The 18171-nt window shown below is 49.8% G+C and overlaps 4 protein-coding genes across 7 annotated transcripts; all 4 read left to right on the plus strand.

Moving 5' to 3' along the window:
• STMN1 (stathmin 1) lies at positions 186 to 3748 on the plus strand. Its single transcript, XM_021375477.1, has 5 exons — positions 186 to 204; positions 430 to 497; positions 1211 to 1383; positions 2701 to 2892; positions 3266 to 3748. Exons 2-5 carry the CDS (start codon positions 485 to 487, stop codon positions 3332 to 3334), a joined length of 447 nt encoding a protein of 148 aa, XP_021231152.1. The 5' UTR covers positions 186 to 204; positions 430 to 484; the 3' UTR covers positions 3335 to 3748.
• Positions 3898 to 9234, plus strand: PAQR7 (progestin and adipoQ receptor family member 7). Of its 3 annotated transcripts, none has more exons than XM_021375476.1 (3): positions 3898 to 5619; positions 6925 to 6983; positions 7957 to 9234. In XM_021375476.1, the coding sequence occupies exon 3, from the start codon at positions 7991 to 7993 to the stop codon at positions 9029 to 9031; it is 1041 nt and encodes a 346-aa protein (XP_021231151.1). In that variant the 5' UTR covers positions 3898 to 5619; positions 6925 to 6983; positions 7957 to 7990; the 3' UTR covers positions 9032 to 9234. The 3 variants fall into 3 exon arrangements, with proteins under 3 accessions (XP_021231151.1, XP_021231149.1, XP_021231150.1); XM_021375474.1 differs by lacking the exon at positions 3898 to 5619 and adding an exon at positions 5917 to 6009; XM_021375475.1 differs by lacking the exon at positions 3898 to 5619 and adding an exon at positions 5922 to 6022.
• On the plus strand, positions 9339 to 18090 carry GJA9 (gap junction protein alpha 9). 2 transcript variants are annotated; one of them, XM_021375473.1, is made up of 5 exons: positions 9339 to 11104; positions 11448 to 11667; positions 12951 to 15707; positions 15853 to 15925; positions 17992 to 18090. In XM_021375473.1, exon 3 carries the CDS (start codon positions 12972 to 12974, stop codon positions 14511 to 14513), a length of 1542 nt encoding a protein of 513 aa, XP_021231148.1. In that variant the 5' UTR covers positions 9339 to 11104; positions 11448 to 11667; positions 12951 to 12971; the 3' UTR covers positions 14514 to 15707; positions 15853 to 15925; positions 17992 to 18090. The 2 variants fall into 2 exon arrangements, with proteins under 2 accessions (XP_021231148.1, XP_021231147.1); XM_021375472.1 differs by having other exon boundaries at positions 9339 to 11667.
• On the plus strand, positions 15583 to 18090 carry MYCBP (MYC binding protein). Its single transcript, XM_021375478.1, has 5 exons — positions 15583 to 15707; positions 15853 to 15925; positions 16886 to 16934; positions 17291 to 17420; positions 17992 to 18090. Exons 1-5 carry the CDS (start codon positions 15693 to 15695, stop codon positions 18034 to 18036), a joined length of 312 nt encoding a protein of 103 aa, XP_021231153.1. The 5' UTR covers positions 15583 to 15692; the 3' UTR covers positions 18037 to 18090.

Below are 18171 nucleotides of genomic sequence, written 5' to 3' on the forward strand. Positions count from 1 at the left end.
TCGGAAGGAGCCCGGATGTTGCCGTTGGCTCCGCCCCCCTGGAGCCCCCCGCGCGCCCGCCCGCCTGCGCGCGCGCCGTCTCGCTTCGGCCGTTTGAATTCGGTGCGGTTGGGAGGGGCGGGGCCTCCGCCTCAACGCGCGGCTCTCATTGGTCGGCGAAGGGCGGAGCGGGGCAGCGCCCGAGGGGACCGGGGCCGGAGCTGGGTCCGCCCGGTTCGGGGCTGCGGGGCGGGGGGGGTCGCCGAGGGCAGCGCCGGCATTGCCGAGTTTGCCTGTTTGAATGGCCGTGGGTTCAAACAAAGGGAAAAATTCCTCCGTGCAGTCACCCACCCACCCGTCTGCTGCTCGGCAAATGCTGTCAGCTCCCAGACGTGTCGGCAGTCGGAGGAAACCACGAGCGATTCCGATGCATCTCTCTTTGTCTTCCAGGACTCTAGCTGGTTGAAGGTCTCCTGTCGGCTTCTGCAGGCGGATTGTCTTGGTCATGGCTACTTCTGGTACGGAGCACTATATGCTCGATGCTCTTTTGTGTTGTTCTTTTTCCCCTTCCATTCCTCTAAAATAATCTAGCTGCACCAAATTTATAATTAACCGTTGCCGTCGTGCTTTTCTCCCGTCTCTAGGCTTGCTGTGGAGAAGCTGTTAAAACAGCGCTTGCGAAAACGCACCGCAAGCCATCGCGCGCTGTTAGCAGATAGGATGCGGTTCATCTGCGTGCCATCTGCTCAGTGAACAAAACTGTCATGCAGACATCTTGGTGATCAAAAAAGGAAACTGCGCGGGGTTGAGGTGTCTGCTCAAAGGTCTTCAAAGAGCAGAACGCTGCCCTACGCGTTTCCGTGAGAGCAGTTGTCGGTTCTTGGCTCTCCCAGCTCTTAAAGAATAAAAGTGTTGCCTCGGGCTTCTCACTGAAAGGAAGGGATCTTCTTCCCGTTTGGAATACTGCCATGCTAGCTCTTGTGACCCTGGATATGGAAGGCTAGAATAGCATCAGGTGCTTTAGTATCCAGGAAGAACAGCAGACAAAATTGCCCACTGCCTTTTTTTAACGTAGTGGTGCTGTTGCTTAAAACACAACTATCGGCTCAGATGCAGCTGTCTCCTTAAGCCATTTTGGTGGCATTGAATTACCGAAGGCTTGTTCGAGTTCGACAAGTCAGGTTCCTGGCTTAAAACTCCACTGAGGGTTGTTGTTTTTGTGTGTCCCTAGATATTCAAGTGAAAGAACTGGAAAAGCGTGCCTCTGGGCAGGCATTTGAGCTGATTCTTGGTCCCCGCTCGAAAGAAGCAGCCCCGGAATTCCCTCTTTCTCCTCCAAAAAAGAAGGATCTGTCATTGGAAGAAATTCAGAAGAAATTGGAAGCAGCAGAAGAGAGACGCAAGGTACGTTTGAAGCAACAGATTGAAGTGAGATCTGCAAGCAGTGGGATTTTCTTAAATGTAACTTCTTTAAGACAAGTGTTTAGTAGCTTGTTTATGGTATCACATTAAGAATGTTAATTCAGCTTTGTTAGGAACTCAGGTTTGTTCTTACAAAGCTTTATTCCCAAGGTGATTTTGAATGATCACTTGAAAAGCGAGGAGATGTTTAGCTGGGAGCTGATGCTGTTTCAAGAAAGAAGCTGTTCTTGTGTTTTATCTGTACTGTTAAGGATTTACTTTTTTTTCTACAAAATCTAGTGGTGAATCTGTAATTAGAAGCCTTGTGAATACAGTATCTTGAGGTAAGTTCCTCCTGTTGAGATGTGGTTTGGAGCCCTTATCTGTACGGAGGCTTACTAAGTGAAGTACAGTCTCCTCTGTGACCAGAATCACAGTAACCCACCATTCTGAGAAGCAGGAGTGTTCTGAGTTCCATAGATATTAACATCAAATATCCTGCTGTGGATTAACCTGGCAAGCAGCTAAGCACCATGCAGTCATTTGCCCCTTCCCAGTGGGAAGGGAGAGAGAATTGGAGGAAAAAAAATACAGTGAAACTCATGAGTTGAGATTTAAAAAAAAAAAAAGTATATTATTAAGATAGAGAAAAGGAAGAGAGAACAGGGGTTATAATTGTGATCTGTATATGTGTGTGTATATATATAATAAGTCATGCATGAGCAGTTGCTCACCACCCACTGATGAACTTCCCCCTTCTTTAAGTGTACTTTCTGCATGATGTCATGTGGCATGGAATATCCATCCCTTTGGCCAGTTTAGGTTGACTGTCCTAGTTCTGTCCCATCCCAGCTCCTTGTATCCCCCCCCATCCCATCGCTGGCAGGACAGGAGGAGAAGCTAAGAAAGCTGAAGTGTCCTTGGCTCTCTACCGCCCTGCTTAGCAACAACTAGAAACATTGGTATGTTACAGATGCTGTCTTTCTCCTAAAATCAAAATGTAATATCTTACCAAACACTGCTGAGAAAAACAACTATCTCTGCTGAAACAAAGACACATTCATATTCTTTCTTCTGGGAAATATCCCACTTGTCAAGACTTGAGTTATGATAGAAATTTGCTTTCCTGTGTGGTTTGTAATGGTGAGATATAGGTCATGGGGGTGGAGAAGGTACTAGGGGGCTTTGTATTGCATCAGGAAGTTACGTTGTTCTGGGAAAATAGCAGAAAAATCTCTTCTCAGGAATTGCAAGCAACAGGTTTGTAGTTGTCTTCCTTCGGCTGTTTTTATGTTCAAAATATGCATGGTCTGTTTTTAGTCTCATGAAGCAGAAGTCTTGAAGCAGCTAGCTGAGAAGCGGGAGCATGAAAAAGAGGTGCTTCAGAAAGCAATTGAAGAGAACAACAACTTCAGCAAAATGGCAGAGGAGAAGCTGACCCACAAAATGGAAGCTAACAAAGAGAACCGTGAGGCACAAATGGCTGCCAAACTGGAACGCTTGAGGGAGAAGGTACGTGCAGAGTCCTGGTTCTGTTTGGGAGGGAAGGTATTGATAAAGATAGGTGGAGCCAAGTGATGGATTTTGCTGTGAGCAGATGGATATCCTTGGGTGTTCTGTGGTGGTCTAATTTTGAAATAAGATAATTAAATCCACAGCAGACTTTGTAGAAATGCTACTTTTGGGGAGAAGGGGTAGATGGGGTGACATGCTCTCTCTTAGGAAGCTTCATTCTGTAGCCTTCTTTGGTAACTCCCAGCAGGAATGCTGCTGTGAGCTGAGGGGTGGGAAGCAAGCTGGAGCTCACTGTGCTGTGTGCTCTGCCAGCCTGGAGCCCTGCCTCTGGGCCTGGAGGGGCTGATGCATCCCTGCTCTTGTCTTTCAGGATAAGCATATTGAAGAGGTTCGAAAGAACAAAGAAGGCAAAGACCCCGGTGAGGCCGAAAGCAACTGACTTCATTCTGGAAACTGACATTCTCCCCCTCCTCTAAATATCCAAAGACTGTACTGGCCAGTGGTTTTGCTTTTTGGTTTTGTTCTTTTAAGTTTCTAGAAACTGATGTAGAACTGTAAAGTTAGATCCAAACTGTATGCTTTCTTTGGGGACTAGAGGGGAGACCTTACATGTTTCACTTTTTCTAAAGTTGTCTTTCCAGTGTAGCTATCTTGTTGCATCCTTTTCTACTCCAGAGCACTTGCTACTGGATTGATGGCTAGTACTGTATCAGCTCTGTAAGACATTTGTGAAAGGAATATGTAGTATACTGTTCCATGCTGAATATCTGTTACACTTCAAAAATCTGACTGTCCCAGTCTTTTAAAATACTGCTGTAACTGAGTGACTAAATAAAGCTGCACAGTGCTGTTATCATGAGAATGATTTCTGAAAATGACAGAAACAGTTGGCTGAGGCCTGCAGCAGGCATCCTTACCCAGCACTGGATAGAAAGCTCTGTAACAGCACTTTTCCTTACATCCATGGGCAGGCTGCATAACTGGCTCTTCCCTAGAGCGCTTTCATTGTCTCAGTTTTACAATAAGAGCTTTGTTTTGACACCTCAGCGGCTGTCAGCTGTTGTGTGTTTTTGTTGAAATGGTTTAGAACCACCTCCCTTCAGATGCTGATGCTTCAACAAACACGGCTTTGTTGCCACATGACTGATCTGACCCTTCTATTTTTTTTTGGTAAGGGTTTCTGGAAGATAACTTGTGCTATTGAGCTGGGGCTTGTGTACCACTGCCCGCGGCATCACAGAGCTTTGGTAAAAGCCAAACCTGTTCTGTGTTGGCATCACGTGCCTCCCCCAACAGAGAATGCTGTTAAAGGTTGTTTTCAGTTTGGTGTCTGCTGCAGATGTGTTGGAGTAAACTGCTGCAGGGTGAGTCTGGAGATAGCTGCTGCCCACGGAAATGCATGCCATGTTTGTTTTTCTGGGAATTGAAGCAGATACAACTGTACTTGTGCTGTGAGTAAAGATGCTTTTTAGGAGGGGAGTTTCTGTATTGTGCAGGTTTGTTTCTTTTAAAAAAAAAAAAAACTTCCTCTAAGACAAGTGTCTGGAACATCCTGAAGAACTCCTGCTGCTCTGCAGTAAAGGCAAGATTACAGTTAGTGTGAGTAAATAGCCACCCCCCTTCTCATTATGAGCAGTGTCCTGATCTGAAGTATTGGCTTTAGTGGTTCCTTCCCTCAGAGCAGGGAAGCTCAGTGTTCTGCAGCTTCTCCTGCCAAGCACAGAGTGGCTCTGCTCTGAGGTGCATCCTGTCCTGCCTTCCCCCAGCTGTGTCCTTGATCTTGAGGCTTGCTGCTGTGTTTGTTTGGGTTTACTTCATGCCTGGATCATCTGGCACCGACCTGGTGACAGTTTGATATTCTGAGGCTGGAAAACAAGGTGAGGATTTCTTTTTTCAGTGGGTATCACTGAGTCCTGGGTCATTCACCTCTTCTCTAGGGCTTGCTAGGAAACATTTGGGAAGCTTTCATATTTCATGCTTAGTGCTTTTGATTGTATTGAACTTGTGCTTAAATTGCAAAAATGGAAAGGGGCGGGGGGGGGATAGGAAGAAGCTTCTGTTTAACCAAAAGAAAAAGCTGGCCAACACAGTGACATAAAGCCAGTTGTGATAGGTGGGATGGCTGAGATGGTGTGTGAAGGATTTCTCAGTGCTGGTGTCTTGTATGCCAGTTTCAAATGGGCTGTTTCTACCTGCTGGTAAGCAGCCAGCCAGCTGCAGTGGGGGATGGGGCAGGTTTTGTGGGGTCGATGGAGCACGTTACTGCCACGTAAGGAGGGAGCACAGGAATTTGTGTGAGGATCCATCCGCAGAGGTGAAAAGGAGAGTGCAATGAGCTCAGCGTGGAGCCGGGCTTGAAGCTGTGAGCATACCTCTGCTGCCGTGTAGAGGCTGAAGTCATCACTGAATCACTTCCTATAGTTAAGATCATACTTGATAGCAATGAAAAAAAACAATGAGCTCTTCAGCTGCCTCAGAAAAGCCCAAGTACCCCCAGTGCTGGAAGCCCCCCCCCTTCTTCTGAGGGGTGGGAGAGGAGGATGACAGCGCTGCCAGCACCCAATTGGCACTGAGAACACCCAGGCATTCAAAACACGAGTTCCTGACTTGCCAAAAGCTGTCAGATGCAAGCTTGGGCCCTTCTGTTCCTTCCTCTTAGTTCTTTCCATGGCTCCTGGTGCGAGCGTAAATGGAGCTGAACTCCTTGGAGTGGAGTTTGGGGAGGTGAGTGCTGAGGGAGGAGGAGGAGGAAAATGCTGCCCTTGTGCTCAGGCAGGAAAAGGGAAGAAACATCCTCTTAAAAGGGGGGGGGGGGGAATAGGAAAAAGTTGCTTAAAAATGACTCCATGAGCTCGTAGCTGCCTTGCTCGATAGTCTGCGATGCGGTAGCGAGTTCCAAAAACGATGGAGCTTTATTCTGGGCGGCAAGGGAGAGGGGAGGAGTAATAGCATAAATGAGGGAATAACACAAAGCGCCTTTCCGATAGGCGGAGGCCAAGGGCCGTGCTGCCCGGCGCGCTCCCGGCGCTTCCCCCCCCGCCCCCCAAGCCCGGCGGGGCGGGTCCGGCGCTGGGGCGGCCGCAGCGGAGGCTCCGTCGGAACCGGCGCTCCTGGGTGAGCTCCGCAGGTGCGGGCGGGGAAGGGAGGGCGCGGGGCTGGGATGGAGCTCGGGGGGGAGCTGGAGGTGGTGGGGGGGTGCCCGTTCCGAGCTGCGCCGAGCGCTGTGCTGCGGGAGGCTGAACGCCGTCCGTGCGGCGGAGAACGGCTGCGGCTGAGGCTGCATCCCTGAACGGGATCCGGCGGGTGGGCGGATGCTGCTGGGGCGAGGGAACCTCCGTAGGAAATAAGAGGCGTTAGAGAGGCAGCGTTGCTGACATCTCACGGGTGCGTGGAGGCTGTTATGCGGAGCTCAAGCCGGGTTAATGATTGCTGGCACGGTGCAAAACTTGCTGTGCTCGTACCGAACGTTGCTTCGGGTTTCACAGCCAGAAAGAGCTCTGCAAATCAAGTCCTGCTCCCACAAGTTATGGAGAGCCTGTAGCGTGCCCCGATGCCTTTCCTGCCCTGTGCTGGGCTGCTCTGAGCACAGATTTCTCCTGGTTTCACCCCAGCGTTCCTCAGGTATCTCCCAGGGGCTCTTTGCAGTAGAATTGTCAGGGGCCAGAGCTGAGCCACCTACCTCCCTAAGTGCAGGCACAGGGTGAGCTCTCTGTGCAACACCAGGGTTTTGTTTTGGAAAGATTTGGTCAAATCAGCCTAGTCCAGGCAGTTCCGCTTTCTCCAGCATCTCCCCGGCACCACCGGGGCTGTTTCAGATCAGCAGCTCTGCGAATACGGAGGGTTCACAAAGTTGCCTTTCCCTGGGCGCCCTGCCCGTGTCACAGGAGGTCGAGCAAGGACAAGGGTCGCCCTGTGCCAGTGGCTGCTGTTGGTGCAGTGCCTCGGTCACCAGGCAAGGTGGGGAAAGAGCATTTAAGAGGGAAGCCAAGCAACAAACAGCTGATTTTTATCTGTGTTTCTGCTCTTCAGCTTCAGGCAGGCGTGAGTTCTGGACCTGTCTGCTCCATTCTGATGAGGAAATTCTAGAGGTGGGTTTGTTGTTTCTGTTGTTCCTTGTTTTTAAATCCAGTCCCGTTCCCTCCCCCTCCTGTTTCCAAGCTTTGAAGAGCTTTTCCTGGCTGAGCTGTACTTGAAGTGAGTGAACTTGGCAGGAGCTGAGGCTGAAAGCGGCACCGGAGCTGGGCTGGTTTCTTCCTAACTTGTCTGAGCAAGAGTGGGTAACGAGTGGGGTGGGGGATCACCTCGAGCAAGTTCTGTTCCGTTCTTAAGACTGCTGTGAAAAGGCAGAACAAGCTGGCGAGGCTGCCTTTATCTCAGTAGGGACAGCAGCTGCAAAAATGTAAATATGGAAAGCTTGCTCACAGAGATTACGCTGCTGGACATCAGTGATGCAACCGGACAAACTTACTCAGGCTGCACTGTCTTTGTGCGAAGGCACATGGAAAATGTGGAGCTGGGAAACGATGGTGAGAACTCTGACCAGCTCACTCACATGTCCTGTGTCTGACATCGCAGTTATTTGTGCTCTCAGTGGTGATGCAGGGCAGCTGCCAGCCTGCTTGTGGGACATTGCTCCTTGCAGCTTGGGAACACGCTGCAGGTAACCAGCAAGGGAAAGCTGGGGCTGCTGCTGGAGGAGCAAGTTGTTAGAACATCCTGAACTGCAGGGAAGGGGTGAGCTGAACTTAACTAGGAGCCACTGTGTCCTGGAGAGTTAATTAACACATACTAGTGTTCTGTCCTTTCTGCTCTTCCAGATGGTGTCACCTGTACGGAATGGGGCGCACTGGTGGCAGTTCTGAAGCATCTCTTCCATTGCTTCATATTGCTATTTTAGCTGATTCTGTTATTTCAGCAGTAATGAGACCACTCTTTAGTCATGCAGGATTTTACATATTGTAGGGAAAAATAAAAAAAAAAAAAGCATTCAGGCAGCCTCTGTATCCGACTTTGGTAAAGTTGTTATTTAAACCCCCCAGCAGAGCTGTCTTTCTGTCCCAGGGTGCCTTCGAGCAGTGGGAGCTGTGGCTGTGCCATGGCAGCGGTCGTGGCAGAGAAGCTCAGCCGCCTCTTCATCAACGTGCGCCAGCTCCCCCAGCTGCTGGCCCCCCCGGTGCCCGCCACCGTCAGCAGCTCCGAGGTGCCAAGGGTTTTCTGGAAGCCCTACATCCACACCGGGTACCGCCCGGTGCACCAGACCTGGCGCTATTACTTCTCAACGCTCTTCCAGCAACACAACGAAGCCATCAACGTGTGGACCCACCTGGTGGCCACGCTGATCCTGCTGCTGCGCTTCCAGCAGCTCTCTCAGAGGGTGGATTTTGGGCAGGACCCGCACGCCCAGCCGCTCCTCATCATCATCACGGCATCCATCACCTACCTGACGTTCAGCACGCTCGCTCACCTCCTGCAGGCCAAGTCCGAGTTCTGGCACTACAGCTTCTTCTTCATGGACTACGTGGGGGTGGCCATCTACCAGTACGGCAGCGCGCTGGTGCACTACTACTATGCCATCGAGCCCAGCTGGCACGAGAGGATCCGGGGCTTCTTCATGCCCATGGCTGCGCTGCTGGCCTGGCTGTCGTGTGCAGGCTCGTGCTACGCCAAGTTCCACTACCACCAGTCGGCGTGGCTGCTGAGCCGGCTGTGCCAGGAGGTGCCCTCGGGCCTGGCCTACCTGCTGGACATCAGCCCCGTTGTGCACCGCATCTGCACCGCATCGCCTGCGGAGCACGCGGACCCGGCCCTGCTGTACCACAAGTGCCAGGTGCTGTTCTTCCTCATCGGTGCCTTTTTTTTCTCCCATCCTTACCCAGAGAAGTTGCTCCCCGGGAAATGCTATTTCTTCGGGCAGAGCCACCAGATCTTCCACGTCTTCCTGGTGCTCTGCACGCTGGCGCAGATCGAGGCCGTGGTGCTGGACTACGAGTCCAGGCGGCACATCTACTCCTCGCTGCAGGGTGACCTGGCGCACCACTTCTCTGCCCTGTGCCTCTTCACTGTGACCTGCTCTGTGCTCACGGCCGCATACATGGCGCGGAAGGTGAGGGACAAGCTGAGCTTCAAAGAAGACTGAGAGCTGGGGATGCCGTGGCCAAGGCTGCGTGCTCCGAGGAGAGGAGGAAGGAAGCGCTTTGTGAACTGGCACTTGGCACTGCCCTCTCCAGGGAGGGAGAATAAGAGCTGCACTTCACGCTTTTAAATTCAGAATGAATCCCATCTTATTCGTGAAATAGTGCACTGGTTTAATTCTGATGCCTGAATAAACAGGTAGAACAATGTGGTGGTGTGGTGCAGTCTGGTCTCTGCTGAGCCCTGTGTGGTTCATCTCAGGGGTCCCCACGGCCATCCCCTCCTCCCCACCTCAGCAGAAGCTGAGGAGCTGCACACCCCTCACCCAGGGCAGCTGCAGATGGGACAGCACCCAGCCCTGGGGACCTTGACCATGACCCCTCCCAGCCCTGCCCAGCTTGCATCTCTGTGTGTCCCCAGGAAGGCTGTGGGGAGCAGCGTGCTCCAGTGCAAGTGAACAGTGAGCACTGCTCCCCCACCTCGGCCAAAGATGTTGTCTTGGAAGACACTGTCCCATTGCTCAGACACGAGCTGCCTTCGGTAAATCCATGCTGCTTTTCCCAATCCCCTGCTTCATTCAGTTGGTAGTAGTTTTCAGGAGGACTCACTCCGTTGTTTTCCCGGGGTCTGAAGGGTGATCTGCTGGGAACTGGGGGATCTGGAATAGTTCTGCACCCCCCGCAGAACAGTGGTGCTCTGCCTCCATGGGGTGAAGTGCAGAACCTGGACCTGAGTGGCATGGGGCAGCTGCAGAGCCACAACTGCTGCCCTCTGGCTCTGGCACAGCTGCTGCTGCTCAATGCCAACCAGGCCTGTGCCAGCCGCCTTTGTTTGTAGATGCTGAGGCACATCAAGTTGGGTGTTTCTTGGCTGTAGGAACGGGATTTAAATGTTGTCAACTTTCATCTACAAGGAAGTTCTGAGCATTACTGAGCTGTTTCTCAGGATGGAGAACCTTAGCGTAGAGCGTTGGGTGCATGCAGCCCTGCTGCCTTACAAGGAGCAATTTGAGAGGGAGCGAGGAACTCGTGTGGGAATAAAGGACATCCCCAGTAGAAATGTTCCACGCAGCCTAAGCTTAAAAATGACTAAAAACCACCGTAACCCTTCAGAGAAATGCCAGGGCACCCTCAGAAACAGTGCTTGGGAAAGCAGACCCACCAGCCTGCACCTACTGGTTTGCATGGATATCGAAGCTATAACGATCGATTCCATCCACCAGCGCTCAGAATGGTGGAATATCAGCGGTGTGTCTCTATACAGCCTGCCTGCTAACACAGTACTGCTGCGTTTTGCAATCATGGACAGCACTGAGTAGTACAAATGTCCAGATTTGCCGGTATTGCAGTTCATCCTTTGTGACCCTGATGTAACCATGGAAACAGAACCATCGGAGTGAGCCTGCGCTATGCTGACAGCCCGTAGCGTGTCTCTGGTGTCTGTGCTCTCGTTATCCGGTTGGTCGTTGTGGGTCAGACAAATTGAGTGGGAAATAAAAATCAATTGTGCACATTTATTGATGAGCAGGAACGAAAAGGTCTTGGGAGAATATTTCCCCGGTCAAAGGAGTTTTATGGAGTTTGACCCTGTGCTAAGAAAGCACAATTTAGTTGTTAGATAAAGCTTGGAGCAAGCAAAAACCAACTGCAATAAAAGTGAGCAGCGTGGCTTCTTGACCTGAGAGATAGCAGTGCTCTGTCCTGGCACTGCTAAATGCTGAGTGTCAGTCTGACAGACCGTGTAAAGTCATAGCTGCGTAGTATCTGCACTAAAGCACAGAGCAGCACATCACTACCATGAAGTTGTCACTGGATACTTCTAACGCTTCCTCTAACACCTGAGATTTTCAAACAGGCCTTCAGCATCTTAGCAGGGGTTGGGAGGTGTCCGTGGGCTGCTTGGATGGATGAAGATCCCTCTGCAGCAGCAGCAGGAGGAGGATGTCCCAGAGCTGCTGCCAGTGCTTACTGGAGAGCACTGGTGGCACAGCCGGAGCAATTGAGTGCTTCCCCACGCTGCCACCGAGCCGTGAAATCGGACGTGACCTATTGACTGATCCTCAGACCGAAATTAAAAGGTATTGATGAGCTCTTCAGAGCTGTTGTAGAGGAAGTGTATTCATCCTATGCAGGACGCTTGTACAGGCGATGCATTTCAGCAGGGCACCGATCAGAGAAACCTAAAGGAGCATTACAGTGCTCAGTGCCACGTCTCGGCTGCTCGAGGACCCGGCCGTCCCTGCTACATCTCTGCCCCACTGGGAAGCTCCGACACAGCGGGTGCATCTCTTTCCTTCAGAGAGGAAAAGTGAAAGGGAGCGTATTTGGAAGGAAGCTCGAGCTGGGGATTTTTCATTTCTAGCGTTTTTGTTTTTTTTTTAATGAGCTTTTTTCCCTCTGTAAATGTTAATTTGGTCACAGTGTGCTCGGAGCTGTAGCAGACGGACCAACAAATTGATTGTCTCCTCATCCCAGCAAATATAAATCCAAGTGTGCAGAGCTTGCGCTCCACCAATTGCTCCAGTGGTGACACAAACTGTTCGTAACGTGAAATCTGCGCTCACGGATGGAAGATGTCAGGGGTTGTCACTTGTCACTGGATACCATAGAGCTTAACTTTACGCATTTTTTGTAAAGAAAGGTATGTTTTATTTCTAATGTGCTGTTTATTTTATCTTTTATGATGTCTAACGCCTATTTGTCTGCCAACTTGAAAGTGTGTTTTCATGTTTAATAGCAGTCTTAACATATTTCCTCTGTAGTCAGCGGTATTGCAGCCACAAGAATTTACCATCCATTCACTTTCTTAATATTCCTGTTTTACAGTGTGAAAATTAATTACATTTGGACTGAAGACTCTGTGTTAAATGACCTAGATCCTAAAAAATCAGATTATGCTGTTTTTAATGTGACTGAATTCCAAACAAAGTAAAGTTCTATCTACAAACAGAACCGTTGTTCCCGTAGATACAGGGAAAAAAACAATTTTGTTAGTGTATACACACAGCAATACCAAAATAGAACTTAAAATCTTGTTTGCAATACAGCATACTGTAACAGAGAAAGAAACAAAAGCCTGACAGAAATTGACAGAAATACAAGAGGTGAGATTACACAACAGCACTTTATCTGTACTCAGATTGCATTTGTTTATGAAAACGCTGGTAGATAATTTTTGCATAAGTCATTCTTTTTTTCATAGGCTCGTGGGCAAAGGTAGCAGCACTTGGCGCTTGGACACTGTTCAGTACTTCAAACACAAGTGTCATCGAGCAGAGGGAATTGGCTGGCGATGGGGGTTTATTTGTTTGCCTAGCACTGTCATCCACAAACAAAAAGCAGCTGCTTGCTCTCAGTTATATGCTTAAAAATACTTTAAAAAAATGGATCACTGCTTTTTTTATTGTGTTTTATTTCCTCATGAGATCCTAACTGTAACTGGATTCCATGGCGAAATGCTAAGTGGACATAAGCATCACTTCAGCTGCAACACAGGGCTCACAACATCAAAAATGAAGGCCAAGAAGTACTTCTCTGTTTGCAAATAGTAAATAAAACCTCATCACCTTCTCAGGTATCCTACATACCACTTCTCACTGTGGGATCTATTGGATGGTGGGGAAGCAGATCCCAGGATGCCCAGTCCTGCTGTGAGGTGGGCACTGTATTTTCCACTAACTCACATGCACAGGGGTGGCTGTGTACCTCAGTTATGTCCTTGTCCAGGTGTCTTTAATGATAAATTAGACACAGGTGGACGATGCACTTCTTTGTCTTGTAGCTGAGAAATAATAATGCCTACAGTGCCAACGAACAGTGTCACGTTGCAATTGCCCCCATGTGATGGTGTCATATTTTCATAATGAATTAAGGAAAGACTGCAGCTTTTACAATATCTGATGCTTGCTCTCTCATACATTCTAGTGTTAAGATGGCACAGTAACCATGGGAGACTGGAATTTCCTTGGAGGCATTCTGGAGGAGGTCCACATTCACTCCACCATTATTGGAAAGATTTGGCTAACCATCCTCTTCGTGTTCCGAATGCTTGTCCTTGGAGTGGCCACCGAGGACGTCTGGAACGATGAACAGTCAGAATTTATTTGCAATACCGAGCAACCTGGCTGCAGGAACGTGTGCTATGATGAGGCCTTTCCCATCTCCCTCATAAGATACTGGGTCTTGCAAGTTATCTTTGTGTCTTCCCCTTCTTTGGTGTACATGGGTCATGCCTTATACAGACTAAGAGCCTTAGAGAAAGAGAGACAGAAGAAGAAAGCTCAGGTGAGAGTGGAACTTGAAAGCACTGAATTAGAAATGACGGAATATCGGAAAAGGCTGGAGAGGGAACTCCGCCAGCTGGACCAAAGAAAGCTGAACAAAGCACCCCTGCGAGGTTCGTTGCTCTGCACTTACGTGATACATATTTTCACTAGATCTGCAGTGGAAGTTGGTTTCATGATTGGGCAGTATCTGCTTTACGGGTTTCGCCTGGATCCCCTTTATAAATGTCAGAGAGATCCATGTCCGAACGTGGTCGATTGCTTTGTATCACGACCGACAGAAAAGACAGTGTTCATACTATTCATGCAGTCAATAGCGACTGTATCATTGCTTTTAAATGTCTTAGAAATTATCCACCTAGGATTCCGAAAAATTAAAATAGGTCTCTGTGGGCAGGAGGAAAACAAGGACGACCATGGCAATTTCTACGCAAACAAATCTAAGAAATATTCTGTGATTCCCCGCTCTTCTTTGGGAATATCTGCAACTCCTCAAAAAACTCTCCCTTCCGTACTTAGTGGTTATGCCTTTTTAATGGAAAAGCAAACCGACACTGCCATCTACCCGGTCTTAAATTCTCCTCCCATGTTCCAGTCTATTCAAAATAACCACACAGAAAATAAAGGCAATTACACCCACCACAATCAGGAAAACAAAATGCCAAAGAAAAGGCCAGCAACAAATGCTTTAGCTGGTCAGACTCAGAACGCTAGCACAAATTGCAGTGAAGGCTTGCTGGGCAGGCCTGGGACTGAAAGGAGTAATTCCCAGAAAGAAGCTGATCAGAAACACTTCCTTGCTGGCACTCAGAATGCAGATACCGCTTCCAGAAGCTTTGCTGAGATGCTGTCGCAGCCCACTCTGCAGCCTTTTCCTGTTTCCAGCCTCAGAAGAAAGCACGGGATGGTCTCCTCCTGGAACTGCTCCGCAGCGGCCGAGAGCGCTGGATCCTCCACAAATTCCCTCACCAAGAGCAGCAGCAGGAGACGGAGCAGCCTCAGCACGAGCCAAGGCCAACTGGCCCCCAAAGCTGACACCCGGCATCCCAGCCGCCCCGACACCCCCGACTCGGTGGGAGAGGCCAGCACGGGCTCCAAGCAGAGCCGGGGCTGCAGCAGCCCCCAGCCGCTGCCCTTGTCCGGGCGCCTGTCGCTGTCAAGCAGCGCAAGCAGCCGGCGGGCCCCCACCGACCTGCAGATATAGCACGGCTGCCCAAGCACCGTGCTTGGGAAACTGCTGGACTTTGTGACAGAAGCTAGAGCAGCTAGGAGCAGCTTCCTCGTTCAGCTTTAACCAGCTCTTCCGCAGAGGTTAAGATAGAAGTTGTGCAGCCCTTTCCTTTTAGCTAAGTAACGTCTGAACCACCTGCTTGCTTCACTGGCGACGGAGGGGTGGCTTAAACCTCTGTGCCAAGCTTCTGCGTTAACCTCCCAGCTGAAAACGAAAACGTACATCCTATAAATCCACATACAAATCCACACACGAAGAGAAGTCAGGATTAAAATTATAGCTGGTAATACATAAGCCGGATAAATGTAGAAGACAAAATTACAGTCTAAAAACGTATTTTATGAAGACCAGTAAATGCAATTAGATGAAAGAAGGCACTGGGACACCCGAGAGAAAATAATTATCAATAAATAACGTTCCTCTTAGCCTAAGAATTCAAACACACAGCGGATGACAGAAAAGCAGAACAGGAACCAGGAAACCAGAGCGGCGCTTTTGCTCGCAGCCATTTGGCCACATCCACATCGAGCGTTAGCGTCATTAAAATCATTCACTGTAGATTTTTCTCCAGCAGCTGCTGTTGGTATCTCTGTTCTCATTCTGTGTGTATCCACGGTTGCAGCTCTGTGTAACTGCGTACGCTGTGGGGTTTGGCACCACGGACACCTCCAGACCCTGGTGCCATTTTGCTCACTCTGCCATCGAACCCCTGCGCTCCCTGCAGCCGTATCCCACGCTGGTGCACGTTCTGCATTTGACACCTCAATAATAAAACACCACGTGTTCGCTGCCCGGCCTAAAGGGCAGAACGACAACACTGAGGTGCCTGTGCAGAGCACACACAGAGAGCTTCTGCCAGCTCGAGAACCTGGTAGATTAGAAAGGACCCTGCATGGCAGGTGTGGGCTCGGGTGCGGGCTCTTTTTGAAGGGCTCTCCCACAGAGAGCGCGCAGCGCCGGGCCGAGGCCGGACGGCCCAGCACAGGCACAGGCTTCCAACGTCATGAGCGCCCCCCCAGGCTCCGGCCAATCAGCGGCCGAGCCGAGAGCGAGGCGGGGGGCGGAGCTTCCGGTCCCGTCGCCATGGCAGCGGTAGGAAGCCGGGGCGCCATAAAGGAGGCGGGCGCAGGCGGTGCGGGCGCTGCGGGGTAAATGGCGCACCACAAGGTAGGGGCTGCGGGCCCGCGAGGGGGGTGATGGGGCTCTCCCGGTGCCCCCCCTCGGCGGTGGGGAGGGGCCGCTCCGCCCCGCCGAGCCGCCTTCGTAGGCAGGGGTGCGCCGGCGCTCTGACCGTGTGGGCGTCCTCCTTCAGGCCGCGGACTCGAAGCGGGAGCAGTTTCGGCGCTACCTGGAGAAGTCGGGGGTGCTGGACACGCTCACCAAGGGTAAGGCGGCCCGGGCAGCCGTGGTGAGGGCCGGGCCTGAGGGCCGGGCGGCTGCGGGCAGCGCGCGGTGTGTGGAGGCCGAGGCTCTGCCCGAGTTCGGCGGGGAGAGTGGGCGTTGGGCAGAGTAACGGGAAGCGCTGCTGGCGTGCTCCGCTTGGAAAGGCGCTTTGCTGTGCGAGGCCTGGGGCTCTTAACGTTGGGGAGCCTGTGGGTTTTGTTGTACGTGTCTGTGCCTATCAGGATGGGGAGGAAAAGCGTGCTTCAAACTCACCACATTTATCTTCTTCTTGTGGCTTACCGTCCTTTAAATTATCTGCACGTGTTCTCGAGAGCCTTCTAACAGCTTGTTCATATTCCTGCTTGATAAAGCACACTGCTTAGAGTGCAGCAGCTGTACGGTGTGAGGGGTGGGCTCTGTGCTGAGCCTTCCCCAGGTGTGCTGTGGCCCTTTGATTTCCTGTAGGTGTGGCTGTGGTTTATGTAGTGCAAAGCATCCTGTCTGACAGCAAAACAAATCTTCCAAGCCCTGTGGCAACCGAATTTTGTTTCTAACTTGGGTGCTTAGCTTAAAACCAACTTGCCTGCCCAATTCGAGTGGTTAGAACTGGGAGGAAGGTACTTAAGCTCCCTGCAAGTAGTGCTTGAGAAGCATTTATAAAAGCAAATGTGTAGAAGTGCGTGCCCCTGGTGTGTACGTGTTACATCATTCATCTTGTGCTCCGTACTCAAATAGTCAAACTCTGTGGTTAAGGCATCAAAAAAATCCCTTTTGCCCAACTGTTGAAGTGTGGGGTGCTCTATTTCCTCCTGCACAGCTCTCTCCTTAACCTAAAGGTGAGAATCTTCTTAAATAAGTGAGCATGCTGTAAGCATGGCACGCAGCTTTTATGTGTTCTGTATGTGCTTTAAAACTGGAGTTGCGTGGATGTCTTATAATTGTTGACTATTTCATATTTGCAGTGTTAGTAGCCTTATATGAAGAGCCAGAGAAACCAAGTAGTGCACTGGAGTATCCTTTTTCTGTCCTTTGTGGGTTGTTTCTTGCTGTTGTAAGCAGCCTGCTCTCTTTGGTTATTCTTATACTGTTTGGAACACGAATTGGTAAGCTACCAAAAGAGAGAAGAAGTTGGTGTAGCAAAATGTGAGTAGCTGTCTTGTATGTACTGGTGTCTTTCTGTAGAATATACCAGTGAACTTGGAAAGCTTTCTTATTTTTCCAGCTTCATCCTGTAGGATAAAAGCACAGTAGTAATTTGAGTGATAAATGCAGTTCTGGTCATGTTTATCGCAACACTAACTTATGATTAAATGTTAAAACTAAAAGTCTTTGCCTATCTGATGGAATACTTAACATCTAAATATCAGCTTTCTGAAGCATCACCTGGGAGCTTCAGCTCCTGGGAGTCCAGAAGTAGAGGCACTTCGCTTGGAAGTAGCAGAGATGAAAGAAAAATACGAAGCTGTGTTGGAAGAAAATAAAAAACTGAAAAGCAAAGTAAAAGTCTATTTAGTATCCCTAAGTACTTCTGTATTTGACAAGCAGAGTACTTTGACACTTACAATACAGCTTTCACCAGAATAACTGATGATGTTGTTACATTGTTCAGCCTTGTGGCTGGGGAATGCATCTCATTCCTTGCAGACCAGTAGGTAGCTTCTGATGGGAGATTTCTTGTATTCCGGAATATAATTTTTTTTTAACTATAGACTTTTCTTTTTACAAAACAAGTGTATGTATGAAGGCAAATTGGGGAAACTCCATCTCATCATTCAGTCCCATCTGAGTGTTTTTATCTGATACTATGTAGCTTATGTTTCTATAAGAGCTTTGAAGAGGAGGGTGGGGGGGAAGCAATACATCACTGTAAAGGCTTTCCAAAGGCTGAATGCAGCAGGAAAACCCATGTTAGCTCCTGAGCCCTGGCACAGGCCTGTGGCAGGATTTTACCAGGGAAGGTCACTTGTACCTGTGTGGGACATTAACTTGTGCTGCAGCTAGAACAACTCTGGTGCTCCTGTGTCTCAAGATGTCACATCTAACTGAATTCCTCTCTTTAAATCCACAGCTGGCTCAGTATGAACCGCCTCAAGAAGAGAAGCGTGATGAATAGCAGTAGTTCCTCCTTTCATACCTTGACTTAATAAAGGGCTTCCTGAGAACTGCAGTCCTGCCTCTTCTGTGTGAGTGCTGCGTGTCTTTGTGGGTACCTCATCTTAAAGACTAGAGTGAGTGTGCAGCTGTTCTT

Source organism: Numida meleagris, chromosome 22 (assembly GCF_002078875.1).
Source record: "Numida meleagris isolate 19003 breed g44 Domestic line chromosome 22, NumMel1.0, whole genome shotgun sequence".
In the NCBI taxonomy this organism is placed as follows: Eukaryota; Metazoa; Chordata; class Aves; order Galliformes; family Numididae; genus Numida; species Numida meleagris.